Source organism: Coptis chinensis, chromosome 9, assembly GCF_015680905.1.
Source record: "Coptis chinensis isolate HL-2020 chromosome 9, ASM1568090v1, whole genome shotgun sequence".
In the NCBI taxonomy this organism is placed as follows: Eukaryota; Viridiplantae; Streptophyta; class Magnoliopsida; order Ranunculales; family Ranunculaceae; genus Coptis; species Coptis chinensis.
Window position 1 is genome coordinate 12,061,719 of NC_141464.1, and position 21,113 is coordinate 12,082,831.

Genomic DNA, 21,113 nt, shown 5'->3' on the forward strand with positions numbered 1-21,113 from the left:
CTTGGAGCAAAGTGGTAAAGATGAGGCTACTTATTTTACTAATTACGTTCTGCTACTTGATTGCCTTATTAACACCTCCAGTGATGTTGCACTGCTCCGAGAATGTGGAATTATTACGAGTGTTATGGGCAGTGATGAAGAAGTATCCAAAATGATTAACAAGCTTTGCAAGGGGAGTATCACAAATCAATATGGTGCCTATGGTGGTTGACGAGTGTGACTCAACCATGGGGTGTGACAGACCATGATTATCAGCCTTCGTGTCCTAATAACATTGTGGATGGTTTAAGAGGGTGTCTAACCCGCGTTTGTTTTGGGTAAGAGGGTCCACGGATGGCTCCTCCCATCCGCATCTGTTCAGATAGCACGAACCCGCGTTTGTTTTGGGTAAGAGGGTCCACGGATGGCTCCTCCCACCCGCATCTGTTCAGATAGCACGAAATATATTCATGGACAGCTCAGCTTGTCCTCAATTTGATTTGAACACAAGAGTCTGCCCCCCCTCCCCCCGATAGAACACTGCACATCTGCGAAGGTCTTCTTGAACCCCTCTGCTCTCCTTCGGAATGCATCCGGGAACAGCTCAGCCTGCCGCTATTTGATTCGGACACGATGGTCCGCGGAGGGCTCATCCCCCCGGACTCATTCGGATAGCAACACGGCATATCCGTGAAGGGTCTTCTTGAACCACACCGCTTTCCTTCGGAATGCGCATCTAGGAATATCTCAGTTTGCCCCCTGTTTAATTCGGACACGAGGGTCCGCAAAAGGCTCATCCCCCCTGCACTCATTCGGATAACCCCACGGCATATCCGCAAAAGGTCTTCTCGAACCCATCCGCTCTCCTTTGGGATGCGCATCCGGAAAAAGCTCAGCCTACCTCCTGTTTAATTCGGACATGAGGGTCTGCGGAGGGCTCATCTCTCCCCCCCCAGTCTTTGGTAGTTAGGGGTCAGCTCAGTTTGCCCCCAAATTGATTCTGCGGATGACACATCACCCCCGCGGTCTTTGGCAGTTGGGGGCAGCCCAGTTTGCCCACAAATTGATTCCATGAAGGGCTCATCCCCCTGCCGTCTTTGGCAGTTGGGGGCAGCTCAGTTTGCCCCAAGTTGATTCCACGGAAGGCTCATACCCCACGTGGTCTTTGGTAGTTGGGAGCAGCTCAATTTGCCCCCAAATTGATTCCACGGAGGGTTCATCCCCCTTGCGGTCTTTGGCAGGTGGGGACAACTCAGTTTGCCCCCAAGTTGATTCCGCGGAGTGTTCATCCCCCTCGCGGTCTTTAGCAGTTGGGGCTAGCTCAGTTTGCCCCTAAGTTGATTCTGCGGAGGGCTCATACCCCACGCGGTCTTTGGTAGTTGGGGGCAGCTCAATTTGCCCCAAATTGATTCCGCGGATGGCACATCACCCCCGCTGTCTTTGGCAGTTGGGGGCAGCCCAGTTTGCCCACAAGTTGATTCCATGAAGAGCTCATCCCCCCGCCGTCTTTGGCAGTTGGGGGTAGCTCAGTTTGCCCCAAGTTGATTCCACGGAAGGCTCATACCCCACGTGGTCTTTGGCAGTTGGGAGCAGCTCAATTTGCCCCCAAATTAATTCCGCGGATGGCACATCACCCCCGCGGTCTTTGGTAGTTGAGGGCAGCCCAGTTTGCCCACAAGTTGATTCCATGAAGGGCTCATCCCCCCGCCGTCTTTGGCAGTTGGGGGCAGCTCAATTTGACTCAAGTTGATTCTGCAGAAGGCTCATACCCCACGTGGTCTTTGGCAGTTGGGAGCAGCTCAATTTGCCCCCAAATTGATTCCGCGGAAGGTTTATCCCCCCTACGGTCTTTGGCAGGTGGGGACAACTCAGTTTGCCCCCAAGTTGATTCCGCGGAGTGCTCATCCCCCTCGCGGTTTTTAGCAGTTGGGGCTAGCTTAGTTTGCCCCTAAGTTGATCCTGCGGAAAGCTCATACCCCACGCGGTCTTTGGCAGTTGGGAGTAGCTCAATTTGCCTCCAAATTAATTCCGCGGATGGCACATCACCCCCCCTTTGGTTAAAGTTTGTTGATTCCATGAAGGGCTCATCCCCTGCGTCTTTGGCGGTTAAAGGCGCCCGGTTTGACTTCGAGTTGATTCCATGAAGAAGGCTCATACCCCACGTGGTCTTTGGCGGTTAGGAGCAGCCCCAAATTGATTCCGCATGGTTCATCCCCTGCGGTCTTTGGCGGGGACAACAACTTCGCTTGCCCAAGTTGATTCCATGGAGTGCTCATACCCCACGCAGCTTTGGTAGTTAGGGGCGACTCAATTTGCCCCAAATTGATTCCCGTTCCCCCTCCCTTTGCCCACAAGTTGATTCCATGAAGAGCTCATCCCCCGTCTTTGGCGGGGCAGTTAGCTTGGGATTGGCCTGTTGATTCCACGGAAGGCTCATACCCCACGGTCTTTGGCGCTTAGGAGCAATTTGCCCCAAATTAATTCAGCGGATGGCACATCACCCCCAAGGTCTTTGGTAGTTGAGGCGGCCGGTTTGCCCACAAGTTGATTCCATGAAGGGCTCATCCCCCCACCGTCTTTGGCAGTTGGGGGCAGCTCAATTTGACTCAAGTTGATTCTGCAGAAGGCTCATACCCCACGTGGTCTTTGGCAGTTGGGAGCAGCTCAATTATGCCCCCAAATTGATTCCGCAGAAGGTTTATCCCCCCTACGGTCTTTGGCAGGTGGGGACAACTCAGTTTGCCCCCAAGTTGATTCCGCGGAGTGCTCATCCCCCACGCGGTTTTTAGCAGTTGGGGCTAGCTTAGTTTGCCCCTAAGTTGATCCTGCGGAAAGCTCATACCCCACGCTGTCTTTGGCGGTTAGAGCAAACTCAATTTGCCCCAAATTAATTCCATGGATGACACATCACCCCTGGTCTTTGGCGGTTAAGGGCAGCCCGTTTGCCCACAAGTTGATTCCATGAAGTGGCTCATCCCCCGTCTTTTGGCGGTTAGGGGCGGCCTCGGTTTGACTCGAAGTTGATTCCGCGGAAGGCTCATACCCCACGTGGTCTTTGGTAGTTAGGGAGCAACAATTTGCCCCAAATTGATTCTCCCTCAGGGTTCATCCCCCGCGGTCTTTGGCAGTGGGGACAACTCGGTTGCCCCAAGTTGATTCCAGGGAGTGCTCATACCCCACGCAGTTTTGGTAGTTACCCCAGCACTCAATTTGCCCCAAATTGATTCCGCCCGTTCCCCCCCTCACCCTCTTTTGGCGGTTAAGGGCGTTCCGATTTGCCCACAAGTTGATTCCATGAAGAGCTCATCCCCCGCCTTTGGCGGTTAGGGGGTAGCCTTCGGTTTGCTTAAGTTGATTCCACGGAAGGCTCATACCCCACGGTCTTTGGCAATTAGGAGCACTTCAATTTGCCCCAAATTAATTCCGCGGATGGCACATCACCCCCGCGTCTTTGTAGTTGAGGCGTTCCGCTTTGCCCACAAGTTGATTCCATGAAGTGGCTCATCCCCCCTGCCTTTGGCGGTTAGGGCAATTTGACTCAAGTTGATTCTGCAGAAGGCTCATACCCCACGTGGTCTTTGGCAGTTGGGAGCAGCTCAATTTGCCCCCAAATTGATTCCGCGGAAGGTTTATCCCCCTACGGTTTTGGCGCGGGGACAACTCGCTTTGCCCCTTGTTGATTCCGCTGGAGTGCTCATCCCCTCATGTTTTAGCAATTGGGCTAGCTTAGTTTGCCCCTAAGTTGATCCTGCGGAAAGCTCATACCCCACGCGGTCTTTGGCAGTTGGGAGCAGCTCAATTTGCCCCCAAATTAATTCCGCGGATGGCACATCACCCCAAATGGTCTTTGGCAAATAGGGGCCCCGCTTTGCCCCCACAAGTTGATTCCATGAAGGGCTCATCCCCCCGCCGTCTTTGGCAGTTGGGGGCAGCTCAGTTTGACTCAAGTTGATTCCGCGGAAGGCTCATACCCCACGTGGTCTTTGGCAGTTGGGAGCAGCTCAATTTGCCCCCAAATTGATTCCGCGGAGGGTTCATCCCCCCTGCGGTCTTTGGCAGGTGGGGACAACTCAGTTTGCCCCCAAGTTGATTCCGCGGAGTGCTCATACCCCACGCAGTCTTTGGTAGTTGGGGGCAGCTCAATTTGCCCCAAATTGATTCCCCCCCCCCCCCCCCTTTGGCAAAAGGGCGTTGCTTTGTTTGCCCCCAAGTTGATTCCGTGAAGGGCTCATGCCCCCCCGGTCTTTGGCAGCTGCGATCATATACTCAAGACTGTGTACATTCAGTAGACTTGTGACCTTTTCATGTTTCGGAGGGCCCAAACACCGCGTCTAGGACTTGCAAACTTTTCAACCTAGGACCTTCAATCCACAATAGTAGCACAAGGTCACACAAGTTGTGGGCATCTCTTTTCTTGTCAATGAAAGCAAGCCTTTTGTTATCTCTCTCTATAATGAATACCCATCACCAGCATGAAATCAAAATTAAGACAATAAATCCATATTATTACAACCAAATCCACATGCCACAACTTCAGTATAAGAAGACCATTAACAATTGTTGCAACTCTGTAGCCATAAATGGTATATTAATACACAAGTTGTACCTTTGTAGGTTACAAATATTGGTACTCTAATTGAAATAAATTGTCAGGGGAAGAAAAAGACAACGTCAAACATTAGAAATAATTAATGTAGTCATACAGGAGCAAAACTTCAATATTTATAGCTAGTTTCGTAGCTGCAAAAGATTGATAAAGGGATTCCCATAAGATATAGTCAAGCCATGTGTCATCATAGTAGCAACTAGAAAATAGCTATACTAAGCCAGGGATCAACTAACAAATGTAACTATTGGATCCGAATATCATCTTGCCCCCAAGTGTTAATTAGGACACCCATTCATGCCCTTTTCATTTTTTGGAGTATAATTGTCATCTAGCAGATCGATAGGTAAACTAGAATCAGCTGCACTACCATTTCAACCTTGAAGCCATTGGTGATTCACAAGTAATCACACATTTGTATGGTAAGAGATATTGGTAATACAATAATACAAGTAGACCATCCACCACAGCGAGGTTAACGTTTTAAAGTAGCAAACAATGTGAGGAAAGCAACGTCATGCTATCTAGAGAGACTAACGTTCGAAAGCAGGTGTTCTAACCAGATGACAATATCAAAGTAGCTTGATGTTACCATGTAAAACAAATGATGTTCTGAAACAGGTATGCAGATGTATATGTCGTGTTAAGATAATATGATAAGGTGTTTAACTTCAAGTACCAGTAGGTAACCAGGAAGGTGAAAGAAAACGTGCTTAAGTGTTGACTACCAAAATAGAAGAAATGGATAAGCTCAACTGATTTTGGTGATTAAATAATAAGAAGTGAAGTAAAAACTTATCTCGATTCAAACTGATGAGAAACCAGTGGGTGTTGGCAGCCATAGGGAGATTCCGAGAATTTTTTGATAGTGATTGGACTCCATTGCCATGAGGGAGGGCTTATAAACTGCATCGTTCTGCTTTGTATGAGAATAAGCTTGAGATGGTCCAGTGGAAGTTGGATTCTTATAATTGCTGGCAGAGAAGCCTTGTGAAAAATCAGCATGTAAGTAGCTTGTGACGTAATATGCGAGTGAAGATCAAGTGAAGTGTTTAGTAGTAAAAAATATAACGTCTTGGAGAAACAGCTGATGGGCGTTCTCCAGGTCACCTATGTCTTGTAACTGTCCAGTTCTAGCTGAAGCACAAGCTAGTCAAAAAGAGAAAACTTGCCAAAATCTAACAATGCAGGCTTAATAAGTGCAACAATACTTGCCAAAGAATGACAATATGGAAACTAATCTCTTGGATCAGTATCGAGACTAGAATTTGTAGCATGTGTGGGAAAGAACTCAATGTGGGTGTGGTGATAGCAAAGTGTAATTGTAAAAGAGAGATGCCAGATTATTTGGTACAACAGCATTCGAGTTAATGAAGTACAAATAGCAGAATTGGAAATACTTAGCTTTTCGAAATTGTAAGATAAAAGTGATGGAGTAAGAAGCGTATACTTAGCTGGCTGAAATAGATGAGTGACGTCTTGAGCAATCTCGTGGAAATCAAGTCAAGAGATATCAAGGGTTATGGAGTCGATACAGCAATGGACCTGATCTAGAGCCTTGCTTTAATGGAATTCGGTAGTGCGTGGACCAAGTGTCTGCACTGTTCATTGATCGAGTTTGGCAGTTCGTCATAGCAAATTGTGCGGTAATACGTGCCGCTAGAATTGATCGAATGCCTTGAGCAAATAATGTCCCTTTGACGAAGAGAATCGCCCGCGATAAAGTGAGCTATAGTGAGTCAGGGATCCGATTGAGCAAGCGTGCCAGCATCCCCAGCAGTGGGATGCTTGGTTGATAGCGTGGTGGGAGTCGTCATTGTTGTGCTTTGACTGGGAGGACGTTCCTTCAGTTTATTGAGAAGTTGCTGGAAAGCGCTACAAGACGTCGATTGCTACAGGACATGGAGATAGTTGTGGTATTGTCTTCTGAAATACGATACTGGAAATTTGCTACCTGAAAATTCATCTTGCACTACTACCATAGATGTTATAAAGGCATGACAAGAAAATATGTTATGGGAATAAATGAATAATATAGTTTGAATGCTAGAGTCACATGATATCATCTCAGGTAATGTGTTAAGCTAACATGCTAAGGTAACGTGCTGGAATTTAAATCCAAATATAACGTATTGGCATCTAGTGTTTGCTATTTTATTACGTGCTCAATAGGCATTCATACAAACAGTTTATCATTACCGTGATGAAGAGAATAACAGTACAATTATTGCATGTTATAAATGTAACCGTAAACGCATGCGACTATAAAATTGACTAAGATCTTGATATGCGAAGGTTATGAGCTACACTACACTTGTTATATAGGGTAATCCACCTATTATGCAGACAAATTGCTTGCTAATGGCTGTCATGTCCACAAGAAATAAACTACTTAAAATAAAGAAAAGGAGAAACTACTAAGAATTGGCCCTAGCCTTCACCAAGAGAGGGAACTTGAAAACGACATAAAAGAAACACAAAGGTTGCACAGCGGAGCGGATATCAAATATTGAAATATCAAACTTATCTGATTTGGTGTTATAGATTTGTCGCGCATTTGAAAGATAAACTAGACCAGACAAGGAGTTTAGTACTAGTGGCAAATCTGAGCTCTTGGGAGCTGTCATCTTCTTTGGAGCATTTTCGTTGTATTTTTACCCGACCACCTTCTTAACCAATCTATCATGTGAACCAGGCCAACCAGATGTGAGTTCTCCAGTAGAAATCAAATAAGCCTTCAATACTACCAACCAAAACTTGATTCAACCACAACCTCCATCCGAAATCAAGGTATAGTCAGCTGAAGAAGAAATTGATGTCTATACAGAGACAATTGAGGGATCTACTCGATTTTGAAGAAAGAGATTGAAACGGAGAAGAAGAGTAACATAGGTCGTGGGTTTTGTCCCCACAACATTTCCATTCCAATTGTTACTAATGGGCCATCAAGACTGTAAAAACTTCCAATGATTGCAAATATATCAATTTTTGGCTATGATTTGCTTATTTCTAATAGCAAGAAGGTTTCTACCCTGGTCCCCGTGTCTTATAAGGTTTTTCTATTCCTAAGCATTCCAACCAATCAATTGTTTTGATAGTAACTCCATCAGTATTAGATTAAACCACAGAATACTCATATGCCATCAACACTCATTACAATAAGGCTCTTGCCAAACAAACAGGAAAATCACCCTGAGGGTCTACAACTCCACAGATTACATAACAATTAGGGCTTTTGGATAGGCTAACAAGTAACACCTATTATTAAACAAAGAATTCATCAATAATTAGAGCCAAATACAGAGCAGTAGTATACTCTTCCATAAACAATAATAATGTGTGGCATGCACCCTTAAGTATATGGTATCTATTTTCATGCATCCACCTTTAAGAAGGACGTTTATGGTAAACACGTCGTCACAAGTATCACTACCAATAATACAGATTCAGCATAAGGTAATAATTTCCACTCAATCATTTCATAAATATATTAGAACGCCTTAAAATAGTTGCAAGGATCAATTAGAGAAAGAATCAATTAGAAAACTATGCATGTATTAGGAATTAGGACCACACAAAACTTTTATTGGACCAATTAAAAAGGTACTCCTATAGAGTGGAAAACATGTTAGAAAAAGTACTGCCCTCTAAGACTACATCAGAACTTATAAAGATAAAAATTATACAAGTCATCAAAATTTATCAATGAGTTCATTCGTATAGCAGATGATAATATCCCATACACAAAAGTTAGAATTGTACATTCGTCCATTAGCACATATGCAGACATCTATTTTTTTTTGAATAATGACTGAAGTTGAATGGTCGGAATTATCACTATAGCAGTTTAGGTGCCCATGTGACATGTGTTATGATATGGAAAAAAATGAAAAAAATAAAATAAAATAACAAGAACAAGAACAATAACAATAATAATAATAATTGACCGATGTTAGTAGGTCTTTTGGGTCTAGGGGCCCAAAATTTCAATGTCTGTCCGTCATCACAAAAGTGTGTGTAACACTTTCTTCTTCATTCTCTTCTTCCTCAAAATCCCCCATCTTTCTCTCAACCAAAACCATCAAAATCACACACACATTTCTTTTAATTCTTCTTCTTTACTTTTCTCTCGACCAACCACCAAATTCCTGCACACCTTTCTTTAATTCTTCTTTTTTACTTATTTTCTTCTTCTTTTTCTCTTCCTTCATAAAGTCTAGACCTAACGTCAGTTTTCACCGCCCTTCTTGGTTTTCTAGTAATAATAATAATAATATAATATAATTATAATAATAATAAGAAGAAAAAATTAAACAAGTGAAGCACATTATAATAATAATAAGTAAAAATCAGATAACAAGTGAAGCACATAATATATGCAAAGATGCACATCCTATATATGGAGACAGGAGACAAGTACACACTTTGTGTTGACACATAAATTAGCAAAAGAATGGATGAAGAAAACAACTTACAGAGTTCATCATCCTGGTGGGATTGGTTGGAATCTTCACAAGGAAATGTTATTAAGAATAAGTCCTTGGAGAATTAGCCATCAATCAACATGCATACTAACGCCTTTATTTGTCACTCAACAAGAACTTATGAAGAATCTCCCTGTCTTTGTCATTCGTTTCATCTGTCACAAGCACATGCAATATCATAGATGTAGTTTCAACATTCACTGAGAAACCCCTGTCAATCATTGCTTTATGAAATTGGAGTGCCTTTTGAATATCTTTTTCCTTGAGAAATCCTTGAACCATGATATTGAAAGTAAGGTCATCTGGAGCTATACTATTCTTTTCCATCTTTATGAACAAACTTTGAGCATCAATTAACATGCCCTCCTTACAAAAGCTATTGATCATTGTGGTATATGTTATGGTGTTGGGCAACACCTCTTTTGAAGAAAGGCTGTAAAATAGTTCTTTGGCTTCCAACAACTTTCCTTCTTTGCACATGTAGTGAATAATACTGTTATAAATCACAACATGAGCTCTTAACCCATTTCTTTCCATCAAATGAAACAATTCCATGGCTTCAGAAAGACCACTGTTAGCACACAAACCTTCTATTAAAGTACCATATGTGAGAATATCTGGACTTAATCCATGAGTTTGCATGTCTTCAAAAATTTCTTTGCGTCCACAACCCTCCCAACCTTACATAGCCCACCAATAAGGGTGTTATATGTAACAACATCAGGATTCAAGCACTTGCACTTCAAATTCTCATAAAGTTGCATAGTCTCATCTAATCTCTTAGCCTTGCAATAACCATTAATCATTGTATTATAGCTAACAATATTAGGTTCCAGACTAGCATCCACCATTAAATCAAAAACATTTGCAGCCTTTTCCATTCGACCCTGCAAACAACACCCATCCATCAAAGAGTTGTATCTAAGAGTGTTAGGCGCCACATTTATTTGAATCATCTCCTCTAATAGTTGATGTGCCTCACTAAGTTTCCCTTCTTTGCAATATGTATCAACCAAAATATTGTATGTTGTCACATCTGGCAAGATTCCTCGACTGATCATATCATGTAACAATTCAACTGCCTTGTTCCAATTACTGGAGATACATAGGCCATGAATCAAAGAATTATTTGTGACGACATCAGGCGTTATACCTCTTTGAAGCATCAATTCTAACACCTGAAGTGCTTCACTGGTCCTACCCTCATTGCCAAGGGCATCGACAAGAATGTTGAAGGTTACTACATTCGGTGAGATGCTCCTTTTCGACATATCTTCAAAGAAGCTGATGGCTCCTTTCAGTTGACGAATGCTGCATAGTCCAAGAATTAAAGAGTTGAAAGTAATGACATCTGGGACAACTCCCTTGTCAACCATTTTCTGAAAGAGATTGAAGTCATCATACACCCGGTTTTGCTTGCAAAGACAGTCAATGATCATACTGTATATGTGGATGTCCGGCTTAAGTTTTTCCTTTTCCATTGAGCTCATCAATTGAAGGGCAGTATCTGAATTTAATGATTTGCAGAACTAATTGGTGACAACCCCATAAGTGACTACATTGCATTGATATCAATTTGCCACTATTTTTTCAAACAATACCAAAGCAGGTGTCGGTTTTCCCTCCAAAAACATCCCCTTAAGTAGAGTGTTAAAAGTAAAAGCATCCGGTTGAAACCCACGTTTCAGAATAGTCCCCAAAACAGCAAACCCAAAATCCACCCGACCCATACAAGAGCAGCAATTGATCAAGGTGTTAAGCGTCACAATACTCGGTTGGACTCCAGCAGAAGCCATTGCATTGTACATGGACAAAACAGTAGAATAGTGTTTGGTCTTGACAAGGGCTCCTAGAAATTGAGTAAATGGGTGAATGGAAGGCAAGGGTCGATACCGAATCAACTCATTAAAGAAACCCAATGCCTCGTCAAGCTCAAGGGTTCCAAATTTACAACGATCTCTAACCAATTTGTCTAATAAATCAAAATGAAGACGGTTTTTATCGGCAGAAGTGGTTGATGATTGACGTGGGCGATACGTAGTAGTAGTAGTTTTGAAACGAAAGAAGGAAAGAGAATGCAAGATAGGAGAGAGAGTACCAGAAGAAACCCTTCTTAACATCGCCATTTTGAGCTAACGGCTGCAAAACAGTTGAGTTTTTTTTTTTGTTGTTTTTTCGATAATAAACTGCAACAGTTGAGTGTCGACCAGAACAATGAAACCCTCTTTTTCTCATTAAAAGTGGAAGCCCAAAACCCGAGCACAACCCAAGAAGCCCAAAACCCGAGCAAACTCTAAGAAATGAATCTCATGAGATATTTTTCATATTTATTTCTCAAGGTGAATATCGATTAAGATGGTGTAGGTTCAGAAAATTAGAATAGGATGATCATCATCTAAATTCGTAAGGCACATAAGAAAATCTCAATTGAATCACTTCCGGTTTGTTTTGATAGAACATTCAACATATCAAACTTGAGTTAAAAACTTTATTATCTACTTGCGATTGCCTAAGAAAACCGAATAGTTGCATATGTTCAGTATTCATGGTGGGGACTGGGGAGAGATTATTTGACAAACTTAATACAGTGTTAATATTATCTAGATACTTTACACTAGGGGTGGGAATTTGGCCCTAACGACCTTAACCCGGCCCTGACCGATCCGATCTTAAGCCCTATAAAACTCTCACAACTAAAGCCCTCACAGACTTTAGGGCAGGGCCGACCCGGCCCTAATGCCTTCTAAGGCAGGGTCAGGGCTAAGGTTATGAAACATAGGCCCGACCCTAACCAAGCCCTAGTTATAATTTCACTATAAAATACACAACTAAAACTATCCAACTCTTTGTTACATATTTTCAATTAAAATAACACTGTCCTTTGTAATTTATCACTTATCGTATAGGTACTTCTAATAACTTGTCTTATATCATAAAAACTTGTAAACCTAATTGTTTCCATCTCACAACTCACGTACACCTCACAACTCCCCGTCTAACCTAGTCGCCAAGAACAATAATGAGCACTGGGCACTAGCCTAATGAAAAATAGGTTGACGTCAGTAAAAACACATTCCATACTCTTATTTGTCTTTGTGTTCTTCAATGTTAAATGTAATTTTGATGAGATTTGAGTACAAGAAATAACGGATTTATGTCAGTGAAAGCTCATTCCAAAATGTGTCTTGTGCATTTTAATTGTAATTTTGAAATATAAATATGAGTCTCTATGTACTTCAGTTTATTAGATTGTGGATATGCATTTTAAATTGTTGGACTTATCAAGAATTATTACTAGATTGGTTGTTATTCAAATTTCAAAGTGGTGGGACTTTGAGTTTGCAAATCTTTGAAATATTTTTGTAATATAAATGAGTTTTAAAACTGATACAGTAAAAAGAAGAAAATATATAGGCTCGGCCCGACTCGGCCCTAAACTGTTAAAGAGGGCTTAGGGTAGGGTCAGGGCTTGAAATTTAGACCTGTGACCCGGCCCTATAGAGACTTTAGGGCCGGGCTGGCCCGACCCTAATAACTGAAAGGCTTTAAATGTTTAGGGCCGGGCTAGCCCGACCGGGCCCATTGCCCACCCCTACTTTACACTAGGTTCATACAACTTGACCTAACTCCATAAGAGAAAGTGTAACAATAAAAAAAAATTAGAAATAGAATCGTACCTTAAAAACCATGACTAAAGCAATTAGAAACTTTGCAAAGTATTGAAGAAAAATAATGAATTCTATGTAACAACGTTAGGATTCACTTCCTTGCAGGTCATATCGTTAAAGATTATATTTTGGATTCTTCAATTTGGGAGGAAGAGATATCACCTCGCAGTATCCACTTTACTACTTCCCAATACTTCTTGCCATGATTGGTCATCAACCTGTTAACATCTCCCACTGCACGGGAAATATTTGGGCGTGTGCAAACAATGTACCATTGCACGCCTAGGGGCTTGTGTCTTATACAAACTCTTTCTTAGCTTGTATACCATATTCTCTCTACCCAATTCAATGAAATACTCACGTTGCTGCACACACATCTCTTCCTCTTGGTCACCATGGAGGAAGATAATTTTCACATCTAATTGCTTAAGGTGTAAATTTTCTGCTGCAACAATACTCGACACTGACATCGTAGTATTCAGTTTCACAACTGGAGAGAATATCACTATGTAATAAGAGATGAGGGACTTCATCTCATTCTTCAGTGCAAGCTCCCACTGGCTCGTATCATCAACCTCCAATGTTTTATCATAACATTGGGGCATACCACCATCAGTACGTAGCAATAATACTGGCGATTCTCTATTGATCAGGTAAGCTACTATGCTTGGCTTCTGCCCAGAACTACTTGGGCATCCCTGCTAGTGTACACATACACTTAGCTTTTTCTGTTAGTGATATGTTCATACACTCTGCCACCCCATTCTGTTGAGGCATACCTAACATAGTATATTCCATCTTCATTCCATTATCTACACAATCGATCTTGAAACCTGTATCAACATACTCTCCTCTTTCACCGAATCTCAGCTCTTTCACCCTCAAGCCTGTCTCATTCTCAACCTTTGCCTTACACTTCTTGAACACTTCATAATCATCAAATTTATGTCTCAAGAAATATGCCCACACCTTTCACATGTGGTCATCAATGAAAGTCACAACATATGACTTTCTACCATGGGAAGAGACTGTAGCTGGTCACCAGACATATATATGGACGAACTCAAGCTTTTATGCTTTCAGAGGTCCGCCCACATTCTGAAAACTCACCCGCTTTTGTTCTCCAACGCAATTCTCATAGAAGCCAAATTCAGTCAACTGTAACATGGGTAGTTTTCCAACTGAGTGAAGGACTTGCATTCCTTTCTCACTCACGTGACCAAGTCTGCAGTGCCACCCATCCATATTCTCTTTGTTATACGCAACAACAATTGAACCACATGCATTTATGGTTCTATAGAGAGTATCATTATTCTTTCCTTCTGCCACTGTCATAGAACCCCTAGATACCCTCTAAGCATCACCAGTAAAGGTTGTCATATAACCTTCATCTGTCAACTGCCCCACAAAAATTGAGTTCTTCATCAAATCAGGGACATGTCTCACATCCCTCAATTTCCATGCAAACCTTTTCAATTTGATTTACACATCATCCTTGCCAACAATGTTACAAGGTTGATCATCACCAAGAAACACCGCCTAAGTCATCTTCGGTGTAGTTCTTAAAGAACTTCGATTTGAGATAGCATGAAACGATGCGCCAGAATCTATCACCCAAGACTCCCAATTGTTCTTCTCCATAAAACATATCAATGTGTCATCATCCGGCCACTTCAACAACATTAGCTTTTGTTCCTAAATTACTTAAAACAATAACAGAAAAAGAGAAACTTCTAAGAAAAATCAATATAAGGAGAGTGATCTACCCAGTAGAAGGAAAAGATTTTTGAATTTAGGTGACTCTAATTGCAAACCATCCCATGGTTTGGCCACTCTAGATCTTCCATCTCTTGTTTTGCAAGTAGGCAAATCTAGTAAAGATGATTAGCTCTATTTCTAGATAATCTAGTCTCTCCTCTCCTATTATCTAGTTAGCCCTAGTTAAAGTAATTCCAACTAGATTGTAAGACGAAACTCGAAACAACTAGAAATCACCTACAGAAGGAAATCTTTTTTGAATTAAAAGGGATATAATTGCCAACCATCCCATGGTTTGGCATACCTATATAAGACGAAGCATGCAAAACAACTATGAAAAACAACCGTAAGACACCTCCACTCAATCACCATCTCACCTCTGCTTTGTTTCACATCTCTTTGTTATAGAGGAAATACTATTCAAACGTTAATAGTGAAGATTGAAGGAAAGAACTTATGTAAGGCAGAAAACAAGGAAAGAAAATTATTTTGAAAATGAATGTAAAATAAAGAAAAGAAAAATTGTATACTCGCTCCATAGGGTCACACTTACTCAAACGACGAGTAAAAAGTGTTTTACAAAGAATATGCGAGATATACGTGGACTCAAGGCTCCGGCACTTAAAACCACACACTCTAAATGGAGGGTCCGGTTACTTTATTGATATATTCCTTTTAAAGCAAAAAACTAAAATGGAATGGGGAAGGAATACATCACAGAAAAGAGGATTTAATCCTCGTAGATAGGATGACCATGAAAGAGTTCTTAGTGCTCCTGCTTCATTCACGTCACTTGTCACTTCAAAGATTGTGTTTGTTGATTTAGGGTTTGGAATAGCCTGACCTGAGAACACACCTTTTTGGGTTTTGTCTTGGGCTAACAAGTTCAGAGATTGTTGCATGGATGCTAGGATTTGAGTTTGTTGTTGCATGATAGATAACATTATCTCGGCGGGCTTATCTATTTGGACACTAGTTGATGGTGTATTGGAATTAGGTCTCTTTGGTTGTTGATAGGTGAGTTTTGGTAGTTTTGGTTGAACTGGGATGGAACCAATGCTCTATTCTGATTGTTATAGGTACCTTGTCCTTATTTGAATGTATTTGGTGGTTTATTGAAATCTGGAGGTGGTTAGTGTAACTCCTGTATTTAAAATACGTATTTATTAATTAATTAATTAATTAGTTTAAAATTTTTGGATTGGATTTGGGATATGTGGGCCTGATTTTTGGGACCCGAGTCTGTGTTGGGCTTAGGTTTCAAACCCAAGTATATATTCATATTTTTCTAGAAAATAGGGTGGAGAGATAAACATAAAATAAAAAAAGAATGGAGGTGGAGATAAAAGCTCGTTGCCTAGAGCGTTGGAGTGCGACGCGACGATTCGGACTAGGAGGGATTCGTCGAGATATTAATAAAGGTGAGTAGATTAGTTTTCTATTTCACGAAACATGTTAATTATTTTGTTATTAATATTCGTTCTGTCATTGTTAAAACTTGTTAAAACTATCGCTATTAAAACTGATTAAACTCTGTTGAAACTTGGAAATTGGATTTGAACTGTTGAAGCTCGAAAGAGCGTCAATGGCGACTAAAGCCCAAAGAAAATATCGTTCAGTAAATGGGTTGAACTGGTATACAGTTTTGATGTTTGGCTGATGTCGGGGTTTAGGGATGAACGTTGGGTTGTGTTGGTACATTATTAGGGAGCTGTTCAAGCTCGGAGAACTCGTTAATGGAGGCGCATGACCCATTAGAAATCGGTTCTGTATGTTTATTATGAACTATTATGTTGTTGGGTTGGTAGATGCTGTTGAACTGTTAAACTGTGATTAGTGATGGGTGATTGAATGTTGGTCGGATGGAGTTGTTGAAGCTTTGACAAAAAACTCGAAGACTCGTCAATGGAGGTCGAGTTTTTCTGTAAGGGGTGAATGAGGTAAGGAATCAAGTTTTTTTTGTATAGTATAGTGTTGGATTTTGTTGGGGATCAAAACCCAACTGTTTCGATGGGTGGTAAGGTACTGTTGAAGCTTGGAGGTCCATTAATGGCGCAAAAATGCGATCTTGGAAGAGGAATGAAAATTTAATTGAGTAGTATCGGCATGTGGGGTTTTTCAGGGGGTGAAAAACCAAACTGGTTTGGGTTGGTTTGGAGTGTCGGTGGGTGGTGGATGGTGGCTGGAAGTGGTGGAGGAGAGAGCTGCTAGAGGAGGAAGCTGTGTTGGGTCAGTTGGGCTTGGGCCTTAGCTAGTTTAAGTTGTTGGGCCGAGCTCTATTTTGTTTCTTTGGGTCCGATTCTATTTGGGTTGGTTGGGCCAGTTCTATTTTGTTTCTTTGGGCCCGGTTTTAGTTGTTTGGTTGGGCCAGTTCTATTTTGTTCTTGGGTCCGACCACTTTAGTTTTCTTTGGGCCGAACCAATTAAAGTTTTGGGCCAGTTTCAAGTTTGTTTTGGGGCGGGGTTCTAAGGTTTGGGTTTGGGCTCGGCTAGTTGGGTCCAAACCATTTCCTTAGTCATGAGCCCATGAGCCATGCACCTTTGCCCTTAGCCATGAACCAGGGCTATGACCCTGAACTTGTTGAACATGGAAACGACAGTTTGACTTTGTCAATGACAGGTTGACTTTGACATTGACCGTTGACTGTGGAATGTTAATTTTTTTCCAGATTTTCACATATTTAAGAATATGGACAAAGGTAGTAATAAAATATTGTCGAAATTGTATAAATTTGTTTGTCATTATCTAATTAAGATTTGATGTGAGTAGTGTATAAAGAATATAAATATTGGCACGTAACAAGAGGGGAATTCTTACAAGACTTGTGATTTGGACTCGAATAATTATGCGTGATATTTGGACTTGAGTTGTTCTTTCTTTTTAAAGTCATTTCATTTTGATATTTGGTGGAATGGACTTATATTTTGATTATTTATATACTATTTATATTGTGCACAAATGGAAATAATGCGTGCCTTTGATGGTGAATTGAGTTCACATAAATATATTGAACGAATACGTTACATGATTGATTACTATTATGAGTTGTTACTTAAATGAATTGTAGTGTTTATGAAGGCTTGAGATATTCCATATGGTGTAGTGCAATATATAATTGACACGTAAAATAATAAGTTTCGAGATTTGATATAGAGATATTTGGATATCGTGCAATGAATAATATTGACACGTGATAATGTGGATTTTATTATAACGAGAAACGTTGAGCTTCAGTACAATTAAGTATACTGGCATGAGATAGAATAAGAATTATTCTGAGATATATATGTCTGACACTTGAATAAATTACGTAACGAAAATCCTAGACCTTAGCTACCACAACTCATGGGATTTGCCTTGGTGATGGGCGTATGTGATATGATTGACCCTTCTGGCGTTTCAGTGAATCTGAATGGCCCTTCGGGCGTAAGTAATGTGATTGGCCCTTCTGACGTTTTAGTGAATCTGAATGGCCCTTCTAGCGTAGCCAAATAGTGGCTTGATTATTCTGTTCGCAAAATTAGAACAAGATGCGCGATATTTTATGCCGAATAATGGAAGTACTCACATAATGGCTTTCGTGTGAAGGTTACCTGGTGTGCGGCATCCCGCTCAGGGTAGTTACGCACGGAGTGGTTCATTATGTGAGGGGAGGCATGTGGATGTACATGTTCAGCGTTGGGAAGCGATTGTGGTAGCCAGGGAAACTAGGTAAGACATAGATACGACGTGATTTTAGGGACACGCAAAGAAAGTCTTAAATAATATAATTATGGTAATATGTTGGTAGCGGTATATCTTTAAATATATGATTGTATATGGTTTTGCAGAAGGGGGGGTCAAACTAATTACTTGTGCAGAGACGACCCACTCTGTAATTGAGCATGAAATGCGATAAGTATAGAATAGGCTTAGCTAGTTATTAGTTTAGTTAGAACCTAAGGCGCCTCGGTGGAGGAACTAAATGCCCTTGTATTATTGTTGGGAAGCTAAGGCGCCTCAGTGGAGGAACTACCTGCCTTAATTATTGTACTTAAGGATGTTGTATTATTTATTGGATGTTAAGGCGCCTCGGTGGAGGAACTAACTGCCTTATTTAGTGTGTAAATATATGTATAAGTATATATTGTATTTTAGAGCTACTCACACCAGAATTTTTATAATGCTGACCCGATTTGCATGTTTTCTTATCGGGTGTGTTCATTAAATGAACATAGTTGATAAGTCTTGACAGGTTTAGTGTTGAAGAAGGTTTGGTTGCTGCTTGTAGTTTGCGTTAGCGTTGCATTTCAGGATATGTTTTGTTTTCCTTTGAGGTGATATAGATTTTCAGTCTAGACAATGTTTGTATATTTTCATTTGTAATTTTAAATAAAGAGTTATTGAAAAGAGATTTGTAACCTAATCTTATTTGTGAATTTTTGTAATGAAGAGAACTTTTGTTGATTCGAAATTTTTATTGGTTTTTAATTATCCGCGTATTTAAATTGATTATGGATTTTGGGAGTTGAGAGTGCGTCACACCTCGAAGATCGAAGAGTCAGGAACAAATATTGTTTTTCCGAATTCTGTCAAAATTCGGGGTGTGACAGTTAGGTTTGTAAAATATTAGTCCATGCAAAGTTTGGATGTTGTCTCTATGGTGCATTTGGTACATTGAAAGCACATACTTCTTTTGGTTCAAGTGATGATAGGTTTGTGATCAAGGGACATGTGGCATCTATATGATTTAAGCTTAAACAGAAATTGCATGGTGATGTATTTATGTTCATGACAAGATTAGGGGTTTGGTCTTTTTGTTTGGTTGTGAGGGCATCTACCTTTTTTGTGAGGGCTTCGATTAAAGTTTTGATTTCTGGATCAGATTTCACCTCAAAATACCACTAGCCTTAGATGTATTGGGTTGGGTTGTTTTGGAATTGTTTATATCGCCCCAATGGGTACTATTTTCAACTTGGTTTTCAAGAAAGGTTAAAGCTTCGGTTGCACCTCTATCCAAAAAATTACCATTACTCATGATGTCGAGGGTTACTTTGTGTTCTTGGAGAAGACCTTTGAAGAAACATTGGACAAGAGTGGATTTTTCTAGTTTATGGTGAGGACATGAATGAAGTAGGTAAAAGAATCTATCCCATGCTTCGGAAAATGTTTCACTCGGGTTCTGTCTGAAGAACTATATCTTACTTCTTATCTCTTCTATTTTCTTCGGCAGAAAGTACTTCTTCATGAAGAAGAACACAACTTTTTCCCATGTATCGAAAAAATTGGGTTTCTGAGAAAGAAGCCAAGCATGACTCTTACCAACTTGAGTGAAAGGAAACACTCGTAGCTTCATTTGATTGTCGGTTACACCCGAATGGTGGAAAGTATTACATACTTCATGTATCCAGCGTAGATGCTCATACAGTAACTCGTGTTCAAACCCGTGAAAGATAGATAGAAGATTGAACATGTTTGGGGGAATGCGAAAGTCGCTCGTGAGCGGTATGAGTCGTATACAAGATGGAGGCCCATCTTGTATTAATGTGTAGAAGTTGGAAAGAGGCTCTTCCGCTTGCACTACTTCGTCGGCCATCTTAGTAGGTGGAGGACTAGAAATAGGAGATTGTCTAGAATGACACGCTCTCCTACGTGAGTAAGTTTTATTCTTGCTAATACCTGTAGTGCCTGAACGTAGTATTATGCACTTTTAGCAAGATCGCAAAACTATCCTAACATGCGCAAACGATGCAAGGTATGCTCAAACAATCGAAATTCATTTGTGCAAGTATAGAGTTTTGAAAACTTTGCTTGGTCTATAATTTACTATGCCCTGTTCAAGGGAACAATTGGGCGCGAGACTAGGATGGATCTCCTACACGTCTCAGAATAGTAGACAGTCACTTCACCAAGTGGTGTGCTACCAAGAATCTCACTCACGATGAATCTGGGGGAGGAGAGTGAGGAAGGTAGTTGGTCCACCGGAATATGGTAACTGATTACTCTAAATCCTCGTGGCTATATTTTTGTCATTTTCTGGAGGAGCGTGACTACTTTGGGCTCTAGTTGATTAATTTTAATTTATTTTTTTGGTCTAGGGCTTCAAGAATCAAGCAACGCCTGATTTATCTACATTGGGGAATGACTTCCCAATGGTTGTTATGTGACTCGGGTTCAGCCTTATGCGTGAATGTAAATTGCAGTGCGGAAATTAAATTTCAACAAATCACGTAAGCATTCTTGAACACACATGGTATCCTCTTACATGGGCTTCAAGGAGGTTTATAATTTACCTCTCAAGCCGTGCTTACACGTTGTTTGAGGAGAAGGTGACGTTGGTTAGCTCGTGATCTGAGAATCAAGCCTAACCATTCGAGCGTTTCCTATTTTAAGTTACAAAAAAAGTTCACTTAAAAAGCCCACAATCCGGGTTTTTGATAATTAAACAATTTTGCCTTCAAGGGCCCAAAATATAAAAGTAAAATAACACTAATACTAAAACTACTAGATTAACTAAATTAGATAGATTACCTAGATTAACTAGAACTAAACATAATTAAAGTGTTGATTACCATGTTGATTCAAAGTATGCGAGCATATGATTCACGACTTGCCTCACGCATTTGAACTTCCCAAGG

At 40.9% G+C, this 21,113-nt stretch overlaps 1 protein-coding gene and 1 non-coding gene across 2 annotated transcripts; one reads left to right on the forward strand and one right to left on the reverse strand.

The window, feature by feature from the left end:
- Window positions 1-4,463: 4,463 nt before the first annotated feature.
- Window positions 4,464-11,418, reverse strand: LOC147474787 (uncharacterized). The gene is given in 3 exon segments (XM_086585191.1): window positions 4,464-9,716; window positions 9,719-10,598; window positions 10,644-11,418. Coding segments are annotated over 3 exon segments (1,983 nt in total). The 5' UTR covers window positions 11,196-11,418; the 3' UTR covers window positions 4,464-9,165.
- Window positions 11,419-19,583: 8,165 nt separating this feature from the next.
- Window positions 19,584-19,689, forward strand: LOC147474788 (small nucleolar RNA R71). Its single transcript, XR_015209951.1, has one exon. It is a non-coding gene; the product is annotated as a small nucleolar RNA R71 (small nucleolar RNA).
- Window positions 19,690-21,113: the final 1,424 nt, after the last annotated feature.